Source organism: Protomyctophum parallelum, assembly GCF_964188405.1.
Source record: "Protomyctophum parallelum genome assembly, chromosome: 14".
In the NCBI taxonomy this organism is placed as follows: domain Eukaryota; kingdom Metazoa; phylum Chordata; class Actinopteri; order Myctophiformes; family Myctophidae; genus Protomyctophum; species Protomyctophum parallelum.
In genome coordinates this window covers 44105476-44126412 of record NC_139709.1, presented here as the reverse complement: position 1 = coordinate 44126412, position 20937 = coordinate 44105476, and the positions used below count along the sequence as shown (strand labels likewise).

At 45.1% G+C, this 20937-nt stretch overlaps 1 protein-coding gene across 1 annotated transcript in view; it reads left to right on the top strand.

Annotated features, from left to right (window-relative positions):
• gpc1b (glypican 1b) overlaps window positions 1-16865 on the top strand; it is a 113826-nt gene extending 96961 nt beyond the window's left edge. Inside the window, exons 6-11 of the mRNA XM_083782289.1 lie at window positions 4115-4280; window positions 5024-5154; window positions 9026-9148; window positions 9473-9606; window positions 10168-10343; window positions 12662-16865. Coding sequence (XP_083638415.1) covers window positions 4115-4280; window positions 5024-5154; window positions 9026-9148; window positions 9473-9606; window positions 10168-10343; window positions 12662-12873 — 942 coding nt within the window. The 3' untranslated portion in view covers window positions 12874-16865. The remainder of the gene's footprint in view (window positions 1-4114; window positions 4281-5023; window positions 5155-9025; window positions 9149-9472; window positions 9607-10167; window positions 10344-12661) is intronic.
• Window positions 16866-20937: the final 4072 nt, after the last annotated feature.

Here is a 20937-nt window from a genome sequence, read left to right as displayed (position 1 = left end):
GTTTTTTAGTTTTTTTTAAAGAATCATCTTTGTCAGGTGGAAAACCTTTTGTGTGACGCTGTAGTGTATTATGGCCAAGTAGGGGCATTCAGGAACCTTCCCAAGTGACCCATTCATCTGCTGAGCCAACCGCCGCTCTGCGTGTGTGTCATTCATACCATCTGTGAGTCGCGGGTCGCCCATGGAACGTAACCAAGGAAGTGCATGTTGCAGGTCTCAGCCGTCTCTGTGGTAAACTGCAGCTTACTCCGTCTTCCCAGCCAATCAGAGAGTAGTGCAACCTTCCGTTTCCTCCCGGGGTACGCGACACCGTCATCCGGAGTCCCCCGCCACACATTTTGTTGTCACTTTCATTGTCGCTCCAAGCATAAATTGCCTGTCGTTAACCCATTCTGACCTGAGATCAGATTCTAAAAATACTACTATACATCCCGACAGTTTTCTGAAAAAGCTGTCGTTCTTCGATTTTTCAAAAATAGCAGACCTACAAGCTCGTAGCGCGCCACTCGGTGGCGCGCTACGAGCTTGTAGGTCTGCTGTTTTCAATAGCTAAAGCATAACATGATGCTGACACCAAAAGGGGTTCCCGTTCAGTATGGGTTAACATACTGCACATTACATTAAATTGTTATTAAAATGAATTGTTCAATTTAATTGTGTTATTATCAAAGATATCAGACTAGTCTATATTTGTGATACGTTTGATAATAAAACAATTTAACAATTATAATAATATTTAATAATTTCCCTGTTATCCATGCTTCTAGATAAAAAGCTATCCCCGTTGATAGGGGGAAGGGGGTATCACAGCAGTGGCAAGGGATCAGAGAAAATCTAACCCTGATTGCCTCCACGCTGTACTGTATAGGTACAGTAATGTGCTGTTGAGGATCCCCCTGACCTCTTGCGCATGGGGGGATATGGATGATGATGAGTAAGGGAGACTATAGTTAGAAGGAGGAGTGTGACTGTAATGACCCACATATACATAAACAATGGAATGTCAAACGTGTACAAAATTATGTCAATTATGTCACCGTTCTCTCGCCCCGAGCAGCTTTAGATAAGCCCATTTAGGGTGCTTAGCTCTCGTTTAGCATAATAACAATGTTTCTAAGCTCGGGAGGATCTCTCTTTACATGTGCAAATATAGTCTTCTTGATATTCCTCTTATTATATATGGGCCAGAGTGGGGATGGTTAAATCAAGGTCAGCCTGACTTGACAGTAAAAGTGTGTGTGTGTGTGTGTGTGTGTGTGTGTGTGTGTGTGTGTGTGTGTGTGTGTGTGTGTGTGTGTGTGTGTGTGTGTGTGTGTGTGTGTGTGTGTGTGTGTATGTGTGTGCATGTTCTCGTGCAGTGGTGGAAAAAGTATATTTCATATATATATATTATTATTTTTGTTTGTTAAAAGTAAAAATACTCATTATGCAGAATGTCCCATTTCAAGTTTTCAAATGGATTCAAAATCTTTTTCAAATGGTCAAAATTAGTACTTTTACTCCACTACATGTATTAGAAATGTTTAGTTACTAATTACTTTTTAGATTTCGATTTTGATCAGCCTATACAAAACATACATTAAGTACAGTACTTAAAGTAAATGTTGAAATACACTTTCCACCACTGTTCATTCACTACCATTCATGTCGGCGGTCCTAATTAAGGGCGTCCCTCGTCCCTCACAGTCCTTTGGTGGTCCTCCAAGGCCCTGCAATGAAGGGCGTGAAGGAAGCTGCTGCCAACATAAAGCCTGCAGACTTACTTATACTGCCACGGCATAATAAACACCTGTTGCCTTTGGCCCGCGGACAGCCGTGTGTTAACCCGGTTATCGCGCCACTCGGTGGCGCGATATGAGCTTGTAGATCTGCTATTTTTAAATAGCTAAAGCATAACATGATGCTGACACCAAAATGGGTGCCCGGTCAGAATGGGTTAAAAACTGCAACAGGAACTACCTTATTATCCACCGCACACCGCTGCTACTGACGGCTCTCTCTCTCTCTCTCTCTCTCCCCACCGTCCTGCCCCTCATCAACCTCCCTGTCAACCTTTTTTGTTGTTGCTTCTTTTCGCGCGCTAGGCGCGTGTGTGTGTGTGTGTGTGTGTGTGTGTGTGTGTGTGTGGGCAAGGGGTCATCAGTATCCGATCACCTTTCCCTCCGTCTTGCCCCCTAACCTGTTTCTCGCTCTCACCGGGGAAGCGCTTGTCTGACTCATCCCGGACTAACAGAGTGCAGGTTGCTCGTGGTGGTGGTGCCGGAGGAGAAGAGATAGAGGGGGGTGTCTGGGGAGGAGGAGGAGAGGGAGGGGAGCGGGGGGGGGGGGGCCTCACGACGTGTGACTCATCATGCATATTATGACTCCCAAAACTCCCGAGCCTGGGAATGTGGTTATTTGTGTTTGTTAACTTAAGACCCCCGCCCCCAATCCCTCTCTCTCAGTTCTTCCCCGTTTTCTCCCAACTGGCATTAATTACCAGATTGCACTGATCTGTTCTCACACCAACCGGAGACTCGGATCGCTTTAAGAGTTTTTTTTCTCTCCCCTGTCTTGCGCTGTCGCCACAGTTCCAGTCAGATGGCGCTAACGAGTGGCACAAACACAGTTTAACCCATTCTGAACGGGCACCCATTTTGGTGTTGGCATCATGTTATGCTTTAGCTATTGAAAAATAGCAGATCTACAAGCTCATATCGCGCCACCGAGTGGCGCGATACGAGCTTGTAGGTCTGCTATTTTTGAAAAATCGAAGAACGACTGACATTTTTTAGAATCTGATCTCAGGTCAGAATGGGTTCATCAGACCAATGTGTGTCCAGTGGAAACCTCGTATGAATCTGATCTCAGGTCAGAATGGGTTAAACAGTGAGCCGCGCGGAAGGGAGCCCGGGCCTTTTGTTCAGCGTTCTGTTGTTATTAGAGGAAGGGGCATGTGTGCCGCTGTCCGTGGTACTGAAAATGTAATCGCAGCCTGGAAACAACGAGGCCTTCTGTCTTTTTCTCTCATTCAACTCTGCCAGGCAGAGAGAGACAAAATGGACGTATATAAGCACGGAGCTCTGAAGGGTCCGGCGGAGTGAGTCCGGACCCTGTGATATTTGTTTTCACTGCCGATCCCCATTGTTGTTCTATCTCCCCTCTGTAAAAGTCTGTGTATTTGTTGAAAGCAGGTTTTAACTGTGACTTGGTTGAGAGGAGGAGTTTCCAGGAAAAGCATCGGGCTGGCCCAGATGTCAGCTTTAGAAGAGTTCTACAGAATCTCTCTCACACACACACGCACACACGCCCCCGCACGCACACAGATCCTGGGGTTTTGTATGCATAGCTGTGCTCTCTTGTGAACAGAGCTTACTGGTATTAACCCAGTTTCAGTTTGTACGCATGGAGGCCCTTTTCCTACGGGAACGACCACATGGGACACGGCGATGGAGGACGCGGTGAGCTCAGAATGTGGCTGTTTGAATGTCAGCGCAAGTCAAAACGCAAAGTCTCCCAGACAAGTGGTTTCCATGGAAACCTTTTGCTGCAGGGGGAGAAAATGTCCCCCACGGGAGGTGACCTCCAAATCTATTGTGGCTATCATTGTCGGGCCAAAGACACGAACATCTCTGCATCCTTTAACCATCGAAGCTCTATATACTTTGTGGTGTTTTTTGACAAAATTCCAGGTTGAAAGTATTTCAATGTTTATGTGGGCACAAGGAAATCGGTTTCCCCACTGCCAGAACTCTGCCTTTGATATATTGCCCGCTAATGCCGCTGGCATCCATGAGGCTCCTAGCTCATTGACGCGTGCTAAATAAAACACTCAAACCAGTCTAGACTTATTAAACTAGACCTGAGTTGTCTCTGTTCTCGGTCCGCGTTTTTCTGTCTACACCAAATCTCGATACCAAAACTAACCGATCTACAAGCACAGCAGGACGACGTGTCGTGCCTTTGCGTCGCGTCGTGTGATTTTTAGATCACACCCTGAATATCATCTCTGACGGGTTTCTGCCCCGACAGCAGCGATATCGATGCTGCTGGTTCGAGTGAATATAGAACAGGTGGTTGCAGGCAAGGGTACAGTACGTATGTTTATACTTGGGTGTCATTTTTCTGGCTGCAGGTGCAGCTGAGCCAGGAATGCATGCGTGCCATCATGAGGATGACGTACTGTCCTCACTGCCGCGGCATGGCCTCCGCCAGGCCATGCAGCAACTACTGCAGCAACGTGATGAAGGGCTGCCTGGCCAACCAGGCCGACCTGAACACCGAATGGAGGCACCTTGCAGGTGACAGACGCACACGCACGCACACACTGAGTGTGCACCAAGATTATTATGCTTTTAAAAAAATTTCATTAGTTTTGATATCATTTTGCCTTTTTTAATTTCAGTTTTAGTTTTGATTCGTTTTTAAAGCTGGTCTGCTATATTAATTATGTGTCTTGGTTTTAGTTGAGCTTTTATTGGTTTTGGCGCACGCACACACGCACACACGCATGCACACATGCACACATGCTCGCACGCACGCACGCGCACACACACACACACACACACACACACACACACGCTACACTCTCAACTATACTTCTACTTCTACTTCTACTACCGGTACATGACTAGATTCATGTCACAGCCTATTTCTCATGTAATTCCTCACCAAAACTCCATTCTGCCTGCAATATGTGACACGCAACTGTCCCCTCCTCCATGCTGACTGTGTGTGTGTGTGTGTGTGTGTGTGTGTGTGTGTGTGTGTGTGTGTGTGTGTGTGTGTGTGTGTGTGTGTGTGTGTGTGTGTGTGTGTGTGTGTGTGTGTGTGTGTGTGTGTGTGTGTGTGTGTGTGTGTGTGTGTGTGTGTGTGTGTGTGTGTGTGTGTGTGTGTGTGTGTGTGTGTGTGTGTGTGTGTGTGTGTGTGTGTGTGTGTGTGTGTGTGTGTGTGTGTGTGTGTGTGTGTGTGTGTGTGTGTGTGTGTGTGTGCGTGCGTGCGTGCGTGCGTGTGTGTGCGTGTGCGTGTGCGTGTGCGTACACAGATACCATGGTGCAGGTGGCTACCCGCTTCGACGGCCCAGCAGGTGTGGATATGGTGGTTCTCTCCCTTCCCAACCGCATATCAGAAGCCATCTCTACCATGATGGAGAACATCGACTCAGTCAACACCAAGGTGACAACACAGAACACCCACACAGAACACGCCCATTTGATGAAGATTTAATTGATTGATTGATTACTTTATCCTCAGAAATGTAAACGGCACATTAAACAGACATTAACCCATTCTGACCTGAGATCAGATTCATACGAGGTTTCCACTGGACACACACTGGTCTGATGAACCCATTCTTTTTTTTTTTTTTAAGATATTTTTTGCGGCTTACGCCTTTTATTGGTTTTTGAAGGGACAGACAGTAGGCTGACAGGAAACGGGAGAGAGATGGGGGGATGACATGCAGTAAAGGCCGTGTCGGGCTCGGGAGTCGAACCCGCGGCACACTGCGACTGGATTACCAGTCGGGTGCCCAGACGGTTACGCCACCGCCTGGGCTGATGAACCCATTCTGACCTGAGATCAGATTCTAAAAATGTCAGTCGTTCTTCGATTTCTTTCAAAAATAGCAGACCTACAAGCTCGTATCGCGCCACTCGGTGGCGCGATATGAGCTTGTAGATCTGCTATTTTTCAATAGCTAAAGCACGACATGATGCTAACACCAAAATGGGTGCCCGGTCAGAATGGGTTAAAGCTAAAACGATAACACAAAAACGCCTTGTGTACATTTGCATTTTGCAATGTTTTTTTAGTGCATCACAATTGTATAGTAATGGTTGAGAGACATTTGTAAAATAAATGTTGTGGCCACATTTCAGGCCATTCAGTTCCCTCGCACTCATTGATACAGATGCAGTCAGTGTCGTACGCTGTTGCAAACTTGCAACGCTCCACGTAACACATTTAGCCCATTAAGACCTGCATGAGGCCGCCTCTACAAATGCCTTCTAAATCAGTAGTTCTAAAAACAAATCATGCCAAGGACTCCCAAAATGATATGTATTTGGCCGCGGACTACCCAGCTGAAATTGTTTGGTGCCAGGAACCCCCAGAAGAGAATATTTGTGTTTTAAAAAACCACAGCGCGGCACAAAGTGACACGCTGCAAGCTTGTATATCTGCTATTTTTGAGAACATGAACATGAACAAGAATAAGATTGCGGATTACAAGCGGCCGAAATCAGTTTTCTCAGACCGGTGTCCAGCCTCTCCCTAAAGAGATAGGGGAGAGTACATACACGAGGGACTCGGAGTAGAAGCGCTGCTCCTTGACTTTTGGAAAGGAGCCAGCTTAGGTGGTTCGGGCATCCTTGCTGCAGGTCCCACTGCATGGGAAGAGACCCTGTACCAGAACAAGGACCCAAATGGGGGGGATTATATCTCCACACTGACCTGGGAACGCCCTCTGGATCCCCCAAGCGGAAGTTGCTAATGTTGCTCTGGAAAGGGAAGACTGGAAATCTCTGTTGGAACTGTTACCCGCGCAACCCGATTCTGGATAAGTAGTTGAAGATGGATGGATGGATGGATGTTCTAAACCACTGTTCTAAAACCTAAGAGTTTTCAGAAAAAACATGTGTTGCTGTATACATCTAAAACGACACAGATGCTTTCCCGGTTTTAATAATGGGTTAAAACAGAGAGGTGCTGTTTGAGACATCCATCAGACGCCGCCAAGCTATTCCATGCCTCTATTTAATGGCGTTTGTCTGGCGTTTTAATGTGAGTCTTAAAAAGCACAGTAGCAGCCATGATAAATCTGGCTCCATTGTTTGGTGAAAGGTGGAAGGAAGTTCAGGGCAGTGCAGAACAGAGCCCATCGTCACGCATTATATACTTAAAGTACCATGTACCGGTACTCAAGTCAAATTGTAATATAGGACTTTTGTGGTATTGCTACTTTACTTAACCATTTAGACCCGTTATGGTCATTTTAATTCACTTCACTTCACTATTCAGAAGCCTTTTTAGAATCAACCTCTGTTCTAAACAGAAGTGAAAGAATCATAATTATAATCTGAGAACCACTTCTTCCAACACTGGTGAGTCTTTAAAACACACAAGGCAGCCATGATAAATCTCAATCTGGCTCTATTGTTTCGGTGATGGTTGAAGATGAGTGCAGAGAGTGAGAGGCAAGACAAAGGCTCCCTCTGGATAAGTGCTCCTATTATGTGGAGGAGAAAGAAAGAAACAAGTGCCTGGCAGAAGCATCTCCTCTCCAGGCCTGTATTGGTTCAGCGCAAAGAATCGTTTTTTTTCCTGCAGCCGTCCACTTATAATCTTCACCACTTGAGGAGCGGGTCCCCAACAGCGGTCAATTGGTGTCCATGTTCCAGTAGCATTATGGCATGTACACACCAAGTATCACATGGATTATCCCCTACTTACATAATCTGCTGACGTCCAGATCCTAAACCCCGCATGTTCCAATCACTCGCAGTACGTGCCCTATTAACCCATTCTGAACGGGCACCCATTTTGGTGTCAGCATCATGTTATGCTTTAGCTATTGAAAAATAGCAGATCTACAAGCTCATATCGCGCCACCGAGTGGCGCGATATGAGCTTGTAGGTCTGCTATTTTTGAAAAATCGAAGAGCGACTGACATTTCTAGAATCTGATCTCAGGTCAGAATGGGTTAATCAGACCAGTGTGTGTCCAGTGGAAACCTCGTATAGAATCTGATCTCAGGTCAGAATGGGTTAAGACTATCAGGATCACATAAGATACGGGACGTGGTCTGTGTGATTGCCCTCAGCAACTTAATATGGGTGTATGTGGAATGCATTCAAAATGCATGTGCAAATTGCGCTTGAGTGCCGCGTGGCATAGATCCCACACTGTGACATAGGTGGAGTCCATGTCATATCTCTTACACCTATTATTCTGTGTGCTATAAAAACACATAGCACTGGCGACCTAAGATGCATGACCGGAGGCTCAGCATAGATTCATGTTTTAACGACGCATCTTGGAGGTAAAGGGAAGCCTCGCAGCTATCCCAAACAGGCCAGACCGGATGAGACTGTCGCTTAAGACTGATTTATGCCTTGTCGTACGATGGTGTCATGTGCCAAAAATAGCACCTCTTCAAGCTCAAGTTGTCCCCTCATTTGACAAGTGCAATATAAGCCCTCCAGAGAGAAATACAGTCAGCTGAGCTGTACTATCCAACACCCCCCCCCCCCCCTCTCTCTGTACAGGGATATGGTGATTTCAGTCCTGTGGTAATGTAAACTACAAGTGGCCTTCACCATTCTTGGTCTAGAGGGCTGAGGAGGCGTATGCAATAAGTCACACAAAGGCCCTTTGTGCCCTTATGGATAAAGTTGCGTAGAAAACGTCTTCGAGAAGGGAGTATAACATCTTGTCCATAGCAGCATTAAGTATTGGCTTATAGCACTCTATTCAAAGCCTTAGTTTCAGGCCTATTGGATTCCAGTCACGTTGACACCCGTAGAAATAAAGATACAGAACCGAGGCTGATTTACATACTGCATGGTTGCAGGCAAAATGTTCTCGTTTTAAATCTGAGTTTCATCCAGTCCGTTCGAAGTAGGAAGATGGAACTGATGATAAAGCACAGCGCACTTTTTTTTTTTCGTTTTGTTTTGAAGAAAACTTCAATAAGCTTCTGTCGGAGCCTTGTCCAATCTGATCAGCACTGTTCATCCTGTTTCTCTCCCTTCTATCATCCAATCTCCTCCTGTGTCATTTGGACTATTCTTAATCTTCTAGATTCTTTAATCTTCTTGCTGCAGCTGTGGTGTCGTAGTAATAGCCGTTATTATTTATATCCTTTACAACCTGTTTATTTGATTTTATTGTTGCTTTTTTGTTGTCGTTGTATTCTTTTGTGATGGATCCGGGGAGGGTGGGGTATATGTGGGGTAAATAAACAAAAAAAACAATTAAAAGCTTTATTTGATAGCACACTGTATGGTTCTGTGACTCTATCCTCTGGCCTCTCTCGTCCTCCAGTTGTTCCAGGCGTGCGGGACGCCTAGAGGAGGAACCAACACCTCACAGGACGATGTGACGAGGACGGGGAAAGTGACCGTGGAGGACAGGATGGGACCCAGCACGGGCAAACTGGAGAAACTGGTACGTTACTGTAACTACCCCCCCCCCCCCGACTCCATACGTCTTGATTAAAACCGTCTGATGAGGCCTGTTCTGTCTCATCGGGGGTTTATGATGCAGGAGCTATTTCGCCGCCGGCACGGTCAATTAAAGCCAAGTCGTACAGTTCATAATGGAGAGACAGATGGAGGAATTAATCAGATGACAAACAAATGGATGACCCCAGCTATAGCGCTTGAATTAATTGCGTGGTGTTTATGCATCCCCGTTGGAGCGCTAACTGCGCTATGCTATCAGAGCAGCAGGTGATAATGAACGGTGGGTCTTCTGTGTGGGTCTCCTCAGGTGTTCGACGTCACCAGGAGGCTGAAGGACATGCAGCCGTACTGGGTGTCGCTCCCCGGCGTCCTCTGCAGCGACCGGGTGGCCACCGGAGCGGGAGCCGAGGATAAATGCTGGAACGGCATGAACCGCGCACGGTGGGGGGTCCCTTAAAACACACCACACTGATCTAAAACTAATGTTTTAAAGGTTAAAGTGTTCATGTTTTAATGAGAAAAAATACAAATATTGCATTAATTCTTGTTTTGACGCATGGAGATTGTTTTGTTTTTGTCGCATTCCTAAGTAAATAAATTTATGACTGGCAGAGTACCGATTACCTAATTAGGTACTTATACTACTACTACTACATTGAATAGTCTCCTGCTAACCCATGACCTGTTCATTAAATTATTGGCGTAGGAATGTGACAAAAATGAAACAATCTCCACAAATGCAAGGCTTCAAACAAGAATGAATGTAATTGTTGTATTTTGTCTTTTAAACATAAAGAAACTGTTTTGATCCAAACCGCAACACAATCGACCGAATGATTATTAAACTTAAACATGCTCTGAAGATGCACACCCAGCTGACCACGGTCAAGATTTTCAAGTGGGCCCTGATCCTGAGAGCCACGTTGCCATGGTATTGTGAAGAATGATGAAGATGATGATGATGATGATAGTGAAGTATGACATCATTATGATCCTCTCCAGGTATCTGCCAGAGGTGATGGGTGACGGCCTAGCGAGTCAGATCAACAACCCCGAGGTGGAGATCGACATCACCAAGCCAGACATGACCATACGGCAGCAGATCATGCAGCTGAAGATCATGACCCACCGCCTCAAGAACGCCCTCAACGGCAACGATGTGGACTTCCAGGACACCAGTGAGTGCAATTTATTTTTCTTTTTTATCCCCCAATGTTAAAAAATACTTTAATGACCTGCAGCCTTCCAGATTTGACTTGATTGATTGATTGATTGATTGAATACTTTATTAACAGTACATGTACAGTCAAAAGTTATGCAAAAGGGTAACACAAAACCGATCATTGTTCTCTATCAATAAGAAATGCAATGCATTACATAACGATTGACAGAGAAAGTAGGGGAGGGGCAAGTTTGTGGGGGGTAGGTCAGAAATCTTAGACAAAATACAGGTTCTCATTATGCATTTTAGATTTATCTTGGCCACTCAAGACACATTTTCAGAGGATGTTCCCTTGTACAGATTTCTATGCAAATGCTGCTCGCGAATGGTATTAAACAAATGACTGTTAAAACCCATTTAGACCGCACAACGTGTGGAAAGTCATAACTAATCCAACCGACGGGTTGCTAGTCCTGTAGCGCATTTTCATTGATATCAAACGAGAGAAAAATATTCAGGATTTTTTTTCTTTTTTTAGTTGGCCTCTCCTTCTGCACCATTACTCCTTGCTATTCGCGCATGCGCGTTGTCGTTCACTTCCCTGTTTTTACCGTTCACAAAGAAAGGCTCGGCGCGCGTCATCTAAGTAGCTCTCCGTGGTTTTGACCAGATGGATGTACTAAGTCATTTCTGACTTCAACATGCCTCTCGTTCAAAATATGAAACGAGCGATCAATCAGCGACTTATATCGTAATCTTAGCGATGTAAGCAAGCATAAATATGTCTCCCGCCTTTTGTCCCGGAACGGCGTAATAGAAGCCTTATCTTCGCGGCACCCCGAGCTTCTATTTTGAAAGAAATCCCGGCGCTGATTGTGATAATAATAATGGAGGGCTTAGCTCTGTTAAACACCCAGTCACTATTGAAACGGCAGCGCTATTTTAGGACAAAGCCGAAGGTGTGCCTGGCCTCAATCATGCTGCCACTTTGGATAATTGAGGTCGGATTTTATACCACATTATTCTCACTCATCGTCGCTTATCAAGTTTCATTGTGTGAAGAGTTACTGGCACAGGAAAAAGGAATCCTTTTTTTCCAGATCTGGAACCCGTGCAGCAAACCTATTACGCTCTTACTGTAGTTATGAAGGTTGCGGTAGAGCAATCAGGATTAACCCATTCTGAACGGGCACCCATTTTGGTTTTAGCGTCATGTTATGCTTTAGCTATTGAAAAATAGCAGATCTACAAGCTCGTATCGCGCCACCGAGTGGCGCGATACGAGCTTGTAGGTCTGCTATTTTTGAAAAGAATAGAAGAACGACTGACATTTTTAGAATCTGATCTCAGGTCAGAATGGGTTCATCAGACCCAGTGTTTGTCCGGCGGAAACCTCGTATGAATCTGATCTCAGGTCAGAATGGATTAAGAGGCCCTGTGGGCCGTGGTTGCATATAGCTCACATTTCGGTCTCTTGTACCTGAAACATTGCAGTTGCATTAGTATAAGTCAGTTCTGTGGTAAAAGCCCCCAGGTGGCTTACTTTAGAGAACATCTGCCCACTTCAAGCAGCAGCCATGCTGTACGTGTGTGGATTACAATTAGAAAGACACGAACCCAAATTATAGTCGACAATCCACGAGAGAATTTGGGAATGTCCAAACGGGGTTTATGAAAATAATTGAATCCATAAAGTACTGCAGTCAAAAAGGAATGGAAAAGGGCAAACCGGTTCACCTTATAGGCTACAGTAGTTTACTGTGCGTCGAGAATAAAACGGTTATTAACCCTTTTACTGCTGCCATTTATTGAGAAATTAGGACCTAATTCATGCCAGCATTTTTTTAATTTGAGCTCTTATTTTGAAAAGCCACATTTTGCCTCAACCGGAAGTGAGCTTATCCCTGCCAGCTTTACGTTGCCAAGACAACCTTTGTTTACATGATCGAAAAATGCCGGTACATTTTTGCACTCCACAACGTCGGCTCGTGCCGTCAAAGAAACGCTGTTTTGACCAAAAATGCCATCTGGGACAAGGAATAGGAGATACAGGCGATTGAAAGAAACGGATAGAATGGATTCTTATGGCGACGGTGAATTAATATGAACGATCCAGTGCAGTGCTAACAACAGTGCTAGCTAACCGGCTAACGTGAGTAGCATTATGGCTTGATCAATCATATGCACTAATAAAGGGCAATTGCCGAAGGGCTTCGGCAATGGCAGCAAGCGTTAATATCAAATTAATGCTTCAATTGCCGAAGGGCTTCGGCAATGGCAGGAAGACGGTTAACAATATTCTTTTCTGTTATTTTTGTGCTTTGTTGTGCTCAGGCGACGACGTGAGCGGCTCGGGGAGTGGAATATGCGGAGATGACATTTGTCCCCGGGGGGGTCCGCGCCTCATGACCCCCAGCACGCCCAAAGTGTACGCCTACCCCCCGGAGAACAAGAAGGTGGTGAAAGCCTCAGGGGCCAACCAGAACCTGCCGCACGGCGTCGCCATCTACCTGCTCTCGCCGGTCATCTTACTGCTCCGGCGATAATCTACAGGGGGAAAAAACTCCACCGATTGGGACTGAGTTTGGGACACGGGGGTGGGTTTGCCGTGGGCCGGCCGAGGGAGAAAGATGTCGGGGGGGTTAGTTACTTTGCCAAAACAAATATAGGGAAACCACACACAACAAAAGAAAACACACACACACACAAAATGTACATGGATGGACTTCCGTTTGGTCTCGGAAACAAGGGCAAAATGGAACAACAACAACAAAAAGTATTCATAGATCTTTTACATTCTGCTCTTGTACTTTTTATTTCTTGCTATTATTATGACACCGTTAGAGCTGGTCTTTTCTTGCATTTTTCATAATGTTTTTCTTTCTTTCTTTTTTTTGTGTTTTTGGGTTCTCTGAAATAATATCTGTACTTGTGTAGAAGCTATGGAGCTAACAATATGGTGGGTGTTGACACCGTATGGAGGGCAGGGGGGGATCTGGGGGAGGTGGGTGCGCGTCACAGTTTGCGCCGAGCCAAATCATTTGTTATTCCGCTCCTTTTCAAATAGTGTTCAGTTCCGATTATTTATTTGTGAGTAACTGAGGAAAAATATACTCCCCGAACAGTTGGCTTCGCCACTCCCCGATATAAATAGGAAAAAGTACACAAACCGCAAACTCAAATGAAATAAACTATTGATGAGTTTAAAGGATAATCTGGAACTGCAGGGCTTTCGGGTAAGACCCTCTTAAACACGTTAAACCCTCAACATTATTACACACACACACACACACACACACACAGTACACACACCCGCAGAGCGAGGGTGAGAGCGCTCCCGCGTCAGCACTTTTCCGCCCCGTTTCATCATGTAAGCTGTAATAATAGCCGCGATCACATTCACACAGACATGATCCTCCACGGTGGGAGTAATCTGACCCCTCTCCAAGCGCTCCATCCCTTCGCCCTCGTCCCTCCCTCCCTCCCTCCCTCCCTCCCTCCATAGAGCTGATCTGTTTGCTCCGGGCCGTGCCGGCTGTGTGGGATCAGGTGGAGGGAGTCTGGTGTGAACGGAACGCATGCTGGGCCATGACACCACCATCCCCGCTATAGAAGAGCACAGTATGGGACGACGCAGAAGGGGGGGGGGGGGGGGGAGTGGGTGACCCGTTAGAAATTGTCCATGCGGTGGTGGGGGGCGGGGCGGGGGGGGGGGGTGGGACGGGGGACATGAAAATGTTGCCGTTTCCATCCCCGACAGAAGCAGAAGCGAGAACTGCTGCCATATTGTCCTCGTTCTGCCTATCCACTCTGCTCACGCGGCGGTGCGGAACGAATGTATGTGCGCGTCGGCGGCGGCGTGCCATTTCACGAGCTCCCAGCCCCCCCCCCCACCCCCCCACCCCCCGCCCCCCTCCGTTGAGGTTCACTGGCTCCTAAAATTAGCATCGAGATCACGGCCGGAGAGTGGGTGATATTTTTGTCTTTTGCAGTAACATGTTATATATATATATATATATATATATATATATATATAAAGCCACCACCACCACAGGGGAGAGCACTGCACTTATATAACCACTTGTTTAACGCAGGCTGTATTACCGCTTCTGACGGCTTCTCCCATGTTTTACAGAAGAAACGAATACCAACCTTTTTAGACATCTTGTCTTCACCTGCCACACACACTGTATGCTATATTGTCTTGTGGCTTTTTCCTTTTTTCTCCTCTCTCTCTCTCTCTCTCTCTCTCTCTCTCTCTCAATTTTTTTTTTCCTGATCTGGAAACACATATCCATCTCCCGCTTCCATCCCCCCCCCCCCCCCCCCCCTCCTCTGTCTCAGTGCCTCAGTGTCTGTCTGCCCCCCCCCCCCCCCCCCGCCCGCCCTTCCTGCCTCCATCAGCTGTAATGACCTTCAAAAAAAAAGCGATGGCTTTTTTACATGACAGCAAAGGCAAAGTGACAATGACACAGTGCTTCATTATGGATCGACCTTACTGTATGTTGTGGCACGCTGCGGCGCTGACTGACTGAGAGAACCTCGCTGGGAGGAAAAAAACCTGCCACATCTCAGCCCCGTTTAGTTCAAAGAAATGTCAAGGTTCTCGTGTTTTGAGAAGGCCTTTCGCGTAGGAGGGTGGGATGGTGATTATGAGCTGCACGTGTGCATGTGTGAAAGTGTGGTGCGTGCGCGAATGCACCACGAATGCACCACATGCGCCTGTGTGTGTGCGCGTGAGAGAACAGCAAGAGGAGAGAGAGGCCTATAAATCTTGATTGATTGGGTGGTGAAGACAGTATTGAAATGTGTTGCGTTGAACTGACTGCCCATTATATGAATGAAATGCTATTCAGCTCACAACAATGGCGGGGCTATTAAAAAGTTATAGCCTTTTGCTAAATGGAAATTTCAATACGCTAAAAGTCCCCCCAGAGCATCTGTGTTTATATAAATCGGTGCTTGTCGATGCCGCACTTGACATTGAAAAGCTAGAAATGACGACGTGAGGGAATTCGGAGCTCTGTTCCGTCTTAATGTTCCTGACATAGGGCTCGGCTGTGCACTGGGACTGTCCCGTCATTACGTACAGTGATGTCAATAATACATCTGATCGGAATTTAACGACTTTAATGATTATTACCGTAGAGCCACTCCCGATCTTTAGGAAACAATAAATCTCTTGTGGGCGACAGTTGTGGAAATTGTTCAGAAAGTTCAGAACGTGGTTTATCGTCACAACGTGCTGCCAGGTTATTTTGATTACGATTATTTCTTTATAGTGCTTTAATGATGGATGATTGTGCGTGTGTGTGCGAGTGCGTATGCGTGTGTGTGTGTGTGTGCGTGTGTGCGTGTTGGTTCCGGTTTTAGAGATTTGCCTGTGACTGCCTTTGACACCGTGTTTAGGGTCGGGGGGTGACGATTAAAAAACGAAACAAAAGTAAGTTCACACTCCCATGAAGCATCTTTTTTTTTTTCTTTTTTAAGGAAATAATGAAATAACAGAAATGTGATTGTGAATTCTGATGCTGATTCTGAATGTGAAAAAGATAAATCGCGCTCTTATTAGAGAAATATAACCCCGACCCCCCCCCCCCCCCCCCAACGGTGACATTCCAATTCAAAGACGACTTAGCAACTTTTTCAACTCACGACTTTCACTTTCAACGGCTGTCCTCCTTCGGCTGAAATTTGCACAAGCCCCTCCCCCTCAAACCACTTCTGCCCCCCCCCCCCTTTCTCTAGACGCCAGTGGTTCTCAAAGTGGGGGGTGCAGCCGGGAGGGGGTCCCACCCGCGGTCCTTGAGGAGGGGGAGGGGGGGTTCAGCAGGGTCCCCCCAGCTAAATTATAGCCCATTAGGAACCAAAACGGACCCTTGGCAAGTCTGTAACTCAGAGTGTACACATGGAGTTGGTTCAGTGTATGCTTGCAGAGTTATGGGGTGGTCCGTGCGGCCTAATGCATATCAAACTGGGAGATCTGTGAAATAAATCAAACGTAGGAGAACCACAGCACTATAATATACACCTCCACCTTTTACTCTCATTTAGTTTGTTGTTCAAAGTGTCCCTCTCCCCCCTTACTTTGTGTGTTTTTGTTTTAAACGCTGCACTTTTATGAGGCCAATAAATGGCATTGTCTGCACAAAGACATCGCAAAGATGGTCAATCGATGGGTGAGTCAACACCTTCCAGAGGCCACTATTGATTGGTCGATGTGTGTATGCAGATAAGATATGGACCAGTGGGATGCCTCCTGTTTAACTATGGTGAAAACAAGCATTACGCTCACACACACACACACACACACACACACACACACACACACACACACACACACACACACACACACACACACCACACACACACACACACACACTTGTATTACTGTACTTGTGAGGATGTTCACGTTCTATGACAGCGATTTTGTGAATGTCATTTTTTACAGTTTTTGCCATTTTAAAGGAATAGTTCTGATTTTTTTTTTACTTGCGCTGTATGAAATACTTCTGCTCTGGTTTTGGTGAAATATTAAGTAGTTCCGGTCATTTTGTGGGGGGCACAGGGGGCCACACATTACAAGTAAATTAATCGACAAAACTAATGTCATTTGTATTGTTGACCTATTTCTAAAAGATTAATGCAACTTTCGTTAATTTTTTACCCCTCTATCACACGGAACTATGTTTTTTTATGTCCATATCACTACGCCCAAAAAATAGTTCCATGTGATAGAGGGGTCAAAGTTGAAATAGGTCAACAATACAAATGACGTTAGTTTTGTGAATTAATTTACTTTTACTGCGTGGCCCCCTGTGCCCCCCACAAAATGACCGGAACTACTTAATATTGACCAAATAAAAAAACCAGAGCAGAACTTCCACCACGGGACTCGGGCAATCAATTAATACAGTTGCAACCACTATATTAATGGCAAGTATTGCATACAGCTTAATCTGAACTATCCCTTTAACTAAGTGTAAATCAGGCATAACTGCAACGCTAAATCCAACCTCTAACTGTATAATCATACTGCAACCTAAATATTTTCCAAATTGTAAGCCTAGCTCACCATATATTGTTTTTATTTAAAAGAAAATGTTTTGTTTTACAAAAAAGTAACCATCTCAAGAAAATGGTCCTCACAATAATTATTTCTAATATTATACTATACTAGAGCGGTGCCCATTGGGCACTGGCCTACTTGGAACGATGCAAGTTGGAAATGCTTGCCTCCCCAGTTATTACGTCCCATATATATGCCCATATATGGAGTTCTTTGTCAGGCATGCCCAAATATGGAGTCTATGCAGACATCACACCAGTGTGATGTCGGAACAGGCCAGCTCCATATATGGAGATATAGGGGTGATCAGGTCCAGAGCCCGGGCAGAGGCTTTTGTGCTGGTTCTGGACAACCGGCTATCCGACGGACTCGACACCGGCCACTAAACTCCCTGTGGGGGTGTGGAACGTGTGTGTCGAATTTGAAGTCGGTGGAGCGAACGTTTCTCGAGTTACGTGGATTACAGATGTACACACGTACGTATACATACATACGTACACACACACACACACACACACACACACACACACACATACACAGAGAGACTTGGTGCATTTATTGATAGATACTTGTGGGGACATTTGGCCCTAACATGTATAGTAATACAAACACACACACAGGCCCCTGAGTACCACTATATAGCCCCCTCCAACAAGGCACTGGTCAGTGCCTGCTCCCTCATCCCTCCTGTCACTCAGTAGGTTTGGGGGCGGGGGCGGGGAAACACCAAACTGATCGCAGATCAGCATTTACAGATTATTTTACACTGAGTTGAATGTGGCTGGCATTTATGAAAGGTGCCGATATGAAAGAAAAAGAAAAAAAGTCTTTCTTTGATTTGTCTTTTTTGTCTATGTTTTATTTTTGTTATCAGAAACCGGGGAGTTTGTGTTTATGTCAACGATAAACACCAGGAAGAGGTTGAAAAATACAGTATGTGTCATTTGCTGTTGTTTGTTCCTGGAATCTTGTGTCAATTATATACATTGTAAGATTTTCAAGATGTCAGTGTCCACTTTATTTGTGTGTGTGTGTGTGTGTGTGTGTGTGTGTGTGTGTGTGTGTGTGTGTCTGACATGTACACAGTATATCTTTGCCTTCATCATATCTTGGCCTTCACAAAGAGATGTCCAGAGCTTTTCAAGTTAGGGTCGTCATTTGTGTGTGTGTGTGTGTGTGTGTGTGTGTGTGTGTGTGTGTGTGTGTGTGTGTGTGTGTGTGTGTGTGTGTGTGTGTGTGTGTGTGTGTGTGTGTGTGTGTGTGTGTGCGCGCGCAAATATATTAGATACAAATCCACAAGGGACCCCCAGAGGGGGTATTTCTTTGACCTTTTTAACAGCACAACTCTTGTATGTAATGTACATTATTTTAGGGGTCTGCTATAAACAACACTGTACTTCGTTGCCTTTTGGTCTAGTCTAGAAGCTGACCTGACTATGAGAACCACTATCAGGAGGTGCTTTGAGGAGGACTTATTTTTGTTTAAGAAGTTTTTTTTTTTTAAAGATGTTTATGGCTTTTTCTGCCTTTATTGATATGTATGAGACCGTATGAGACTGTATGAGACCTGCTGTATGAGACTGTATGAGACCTGCTGTATGAGACCTGCTGTATCCCGCAAAATATTGTCAAATACATCATTGTTGTCAAGCAACGTCCCATGTCCCATGATACACTGTTCCGCTGAAGCATCTGCATTATCATTAGGCCTAAGTTAAATGTATTTTTGTACATTTACAAGTACCCAGAATTTGTTATCTGCATTTAACCCATCAAAACCTTTTTGGAGGTGCTATATCCAGCTTTTAGTATACAAACTTTGTCCTACACAAACATTACATTCCCATTGACAATAAATGGAGAATATTATGTCATATAGTGTCTGAGCAAATAGGCATAGTGTTTATTTTACGTCATGATGATGTACGATGATAAGAGCGCCCCTCACTTCACAATTTTATTTTCTACTCTAGTTGCAAGGCTGCCACTGTGTTCTAGCCGACCAGAACATAGAAACTGTCTACCTTTAAAAGAAAGAGGGTCACACTAAACTTTCTCAAGTCCCATCCATTCTTTATCAATGTATTCAGTGTGACAGTAACAAGAGGGGACTTGACCATGAGAATTACAGGAGAGAAAGAAGAAGTCACACTATAGTGACTACACATACTGCAGTGTACAGTATTGTACAGTCACACAATGAGTCGCAATATTGGGTGAGATACAGCTAAGTGGTTTTGGGATTGGACAGAAATGCAGTGCCATATCTCAGCGATTCCATAATGAGGTTACAAACACAGAAAGCTAAGTAGTTGCTGCCACAGGGAAAGGCAACTCACAGTCACGCAAGGGCGAATACATTGAACCGGTATCATGATTAGAATGTCACAACGTATTTCAGCATAGGAAATGTCACACCCCATTTCTCTCTCTTTCTCTCTCTCTCCCTCCTCCCGTCTACAGCAAGACACACACTGACTATTCTGCCCGTCTTCCCTTTAGTTCGACCTTGCTCACAGCAGAGACATTGTTTGGTGCCACAACACTGGAGGGATCTTAACCCATTCTGACCTGAGATCAGATTCATACGAGGTTTTCCACTGGGACACACACTGGTCTGATTAACCCATTCTGACCTGAGATCAGATTCTAGAAATGTCAGTCGCTCTTCGATTTTTCAAAAATAGCAGACCTACAAGCTCGTATCGCGCCACTCGGTGGCGCGATATGAGCTTGTAGATCTGCTATTTTTAAATAGCTAAAGCATAACATGATGCTGACACCAAAATGGGTGCCCATTCAGAATGCGTTAAAGACTCTAATGCTTGATTTATGCCACAGTATGAATCGGGTTTAACATACCTGGTAGTGTCTCATAGTGTGGTGTAAATAATATCAAGCTTTTCATCTTGACAGATTTGCGTAGCTCCATATCTCAGTTCACTCTTGTTGTGTACTCTCAACATTCCCATTTGGCACCGTGTCAAAGTCAGAGAAATGCAGCATAGTTTTCTCATTACATGCTTTTTAAACACATTAGAAATGAACCGAGATCACCTTGCCAGTCAGTGCCCAGAGCTACTTTGGAGAAGAGGAAAATCAATGTTCTTTTCTCTTACTTATACTTCAGAACAACCATTTTCAACATGGTCATATCTTGTTGCTCAATTATTTCTCTCCATTGCTGACAGTAGTAGGCAGAATGTAACCTCTCTTTATGTCTTTCTTATTCATTTGTAATTTAATTGTAGGGATTTTAATTTATCTCCAATTATAAGTCCACACACACACACACACACACACACACACACACACACACACGCACACACACACACACACACACACACACACACACACACACACACACACACACACACACACACACACACACACTCATTGTGTGGTATTGTAAATATCAGATCAATAGTGCAAAGCATTCACCAATAAAAAACCTTGACTGGCTCAATAAAAGCTGAAATGCCTTTCACTCAAAGCAGACTCCGACAGAATCACTGCTTTCAGGCATGCACTGATTTATGCA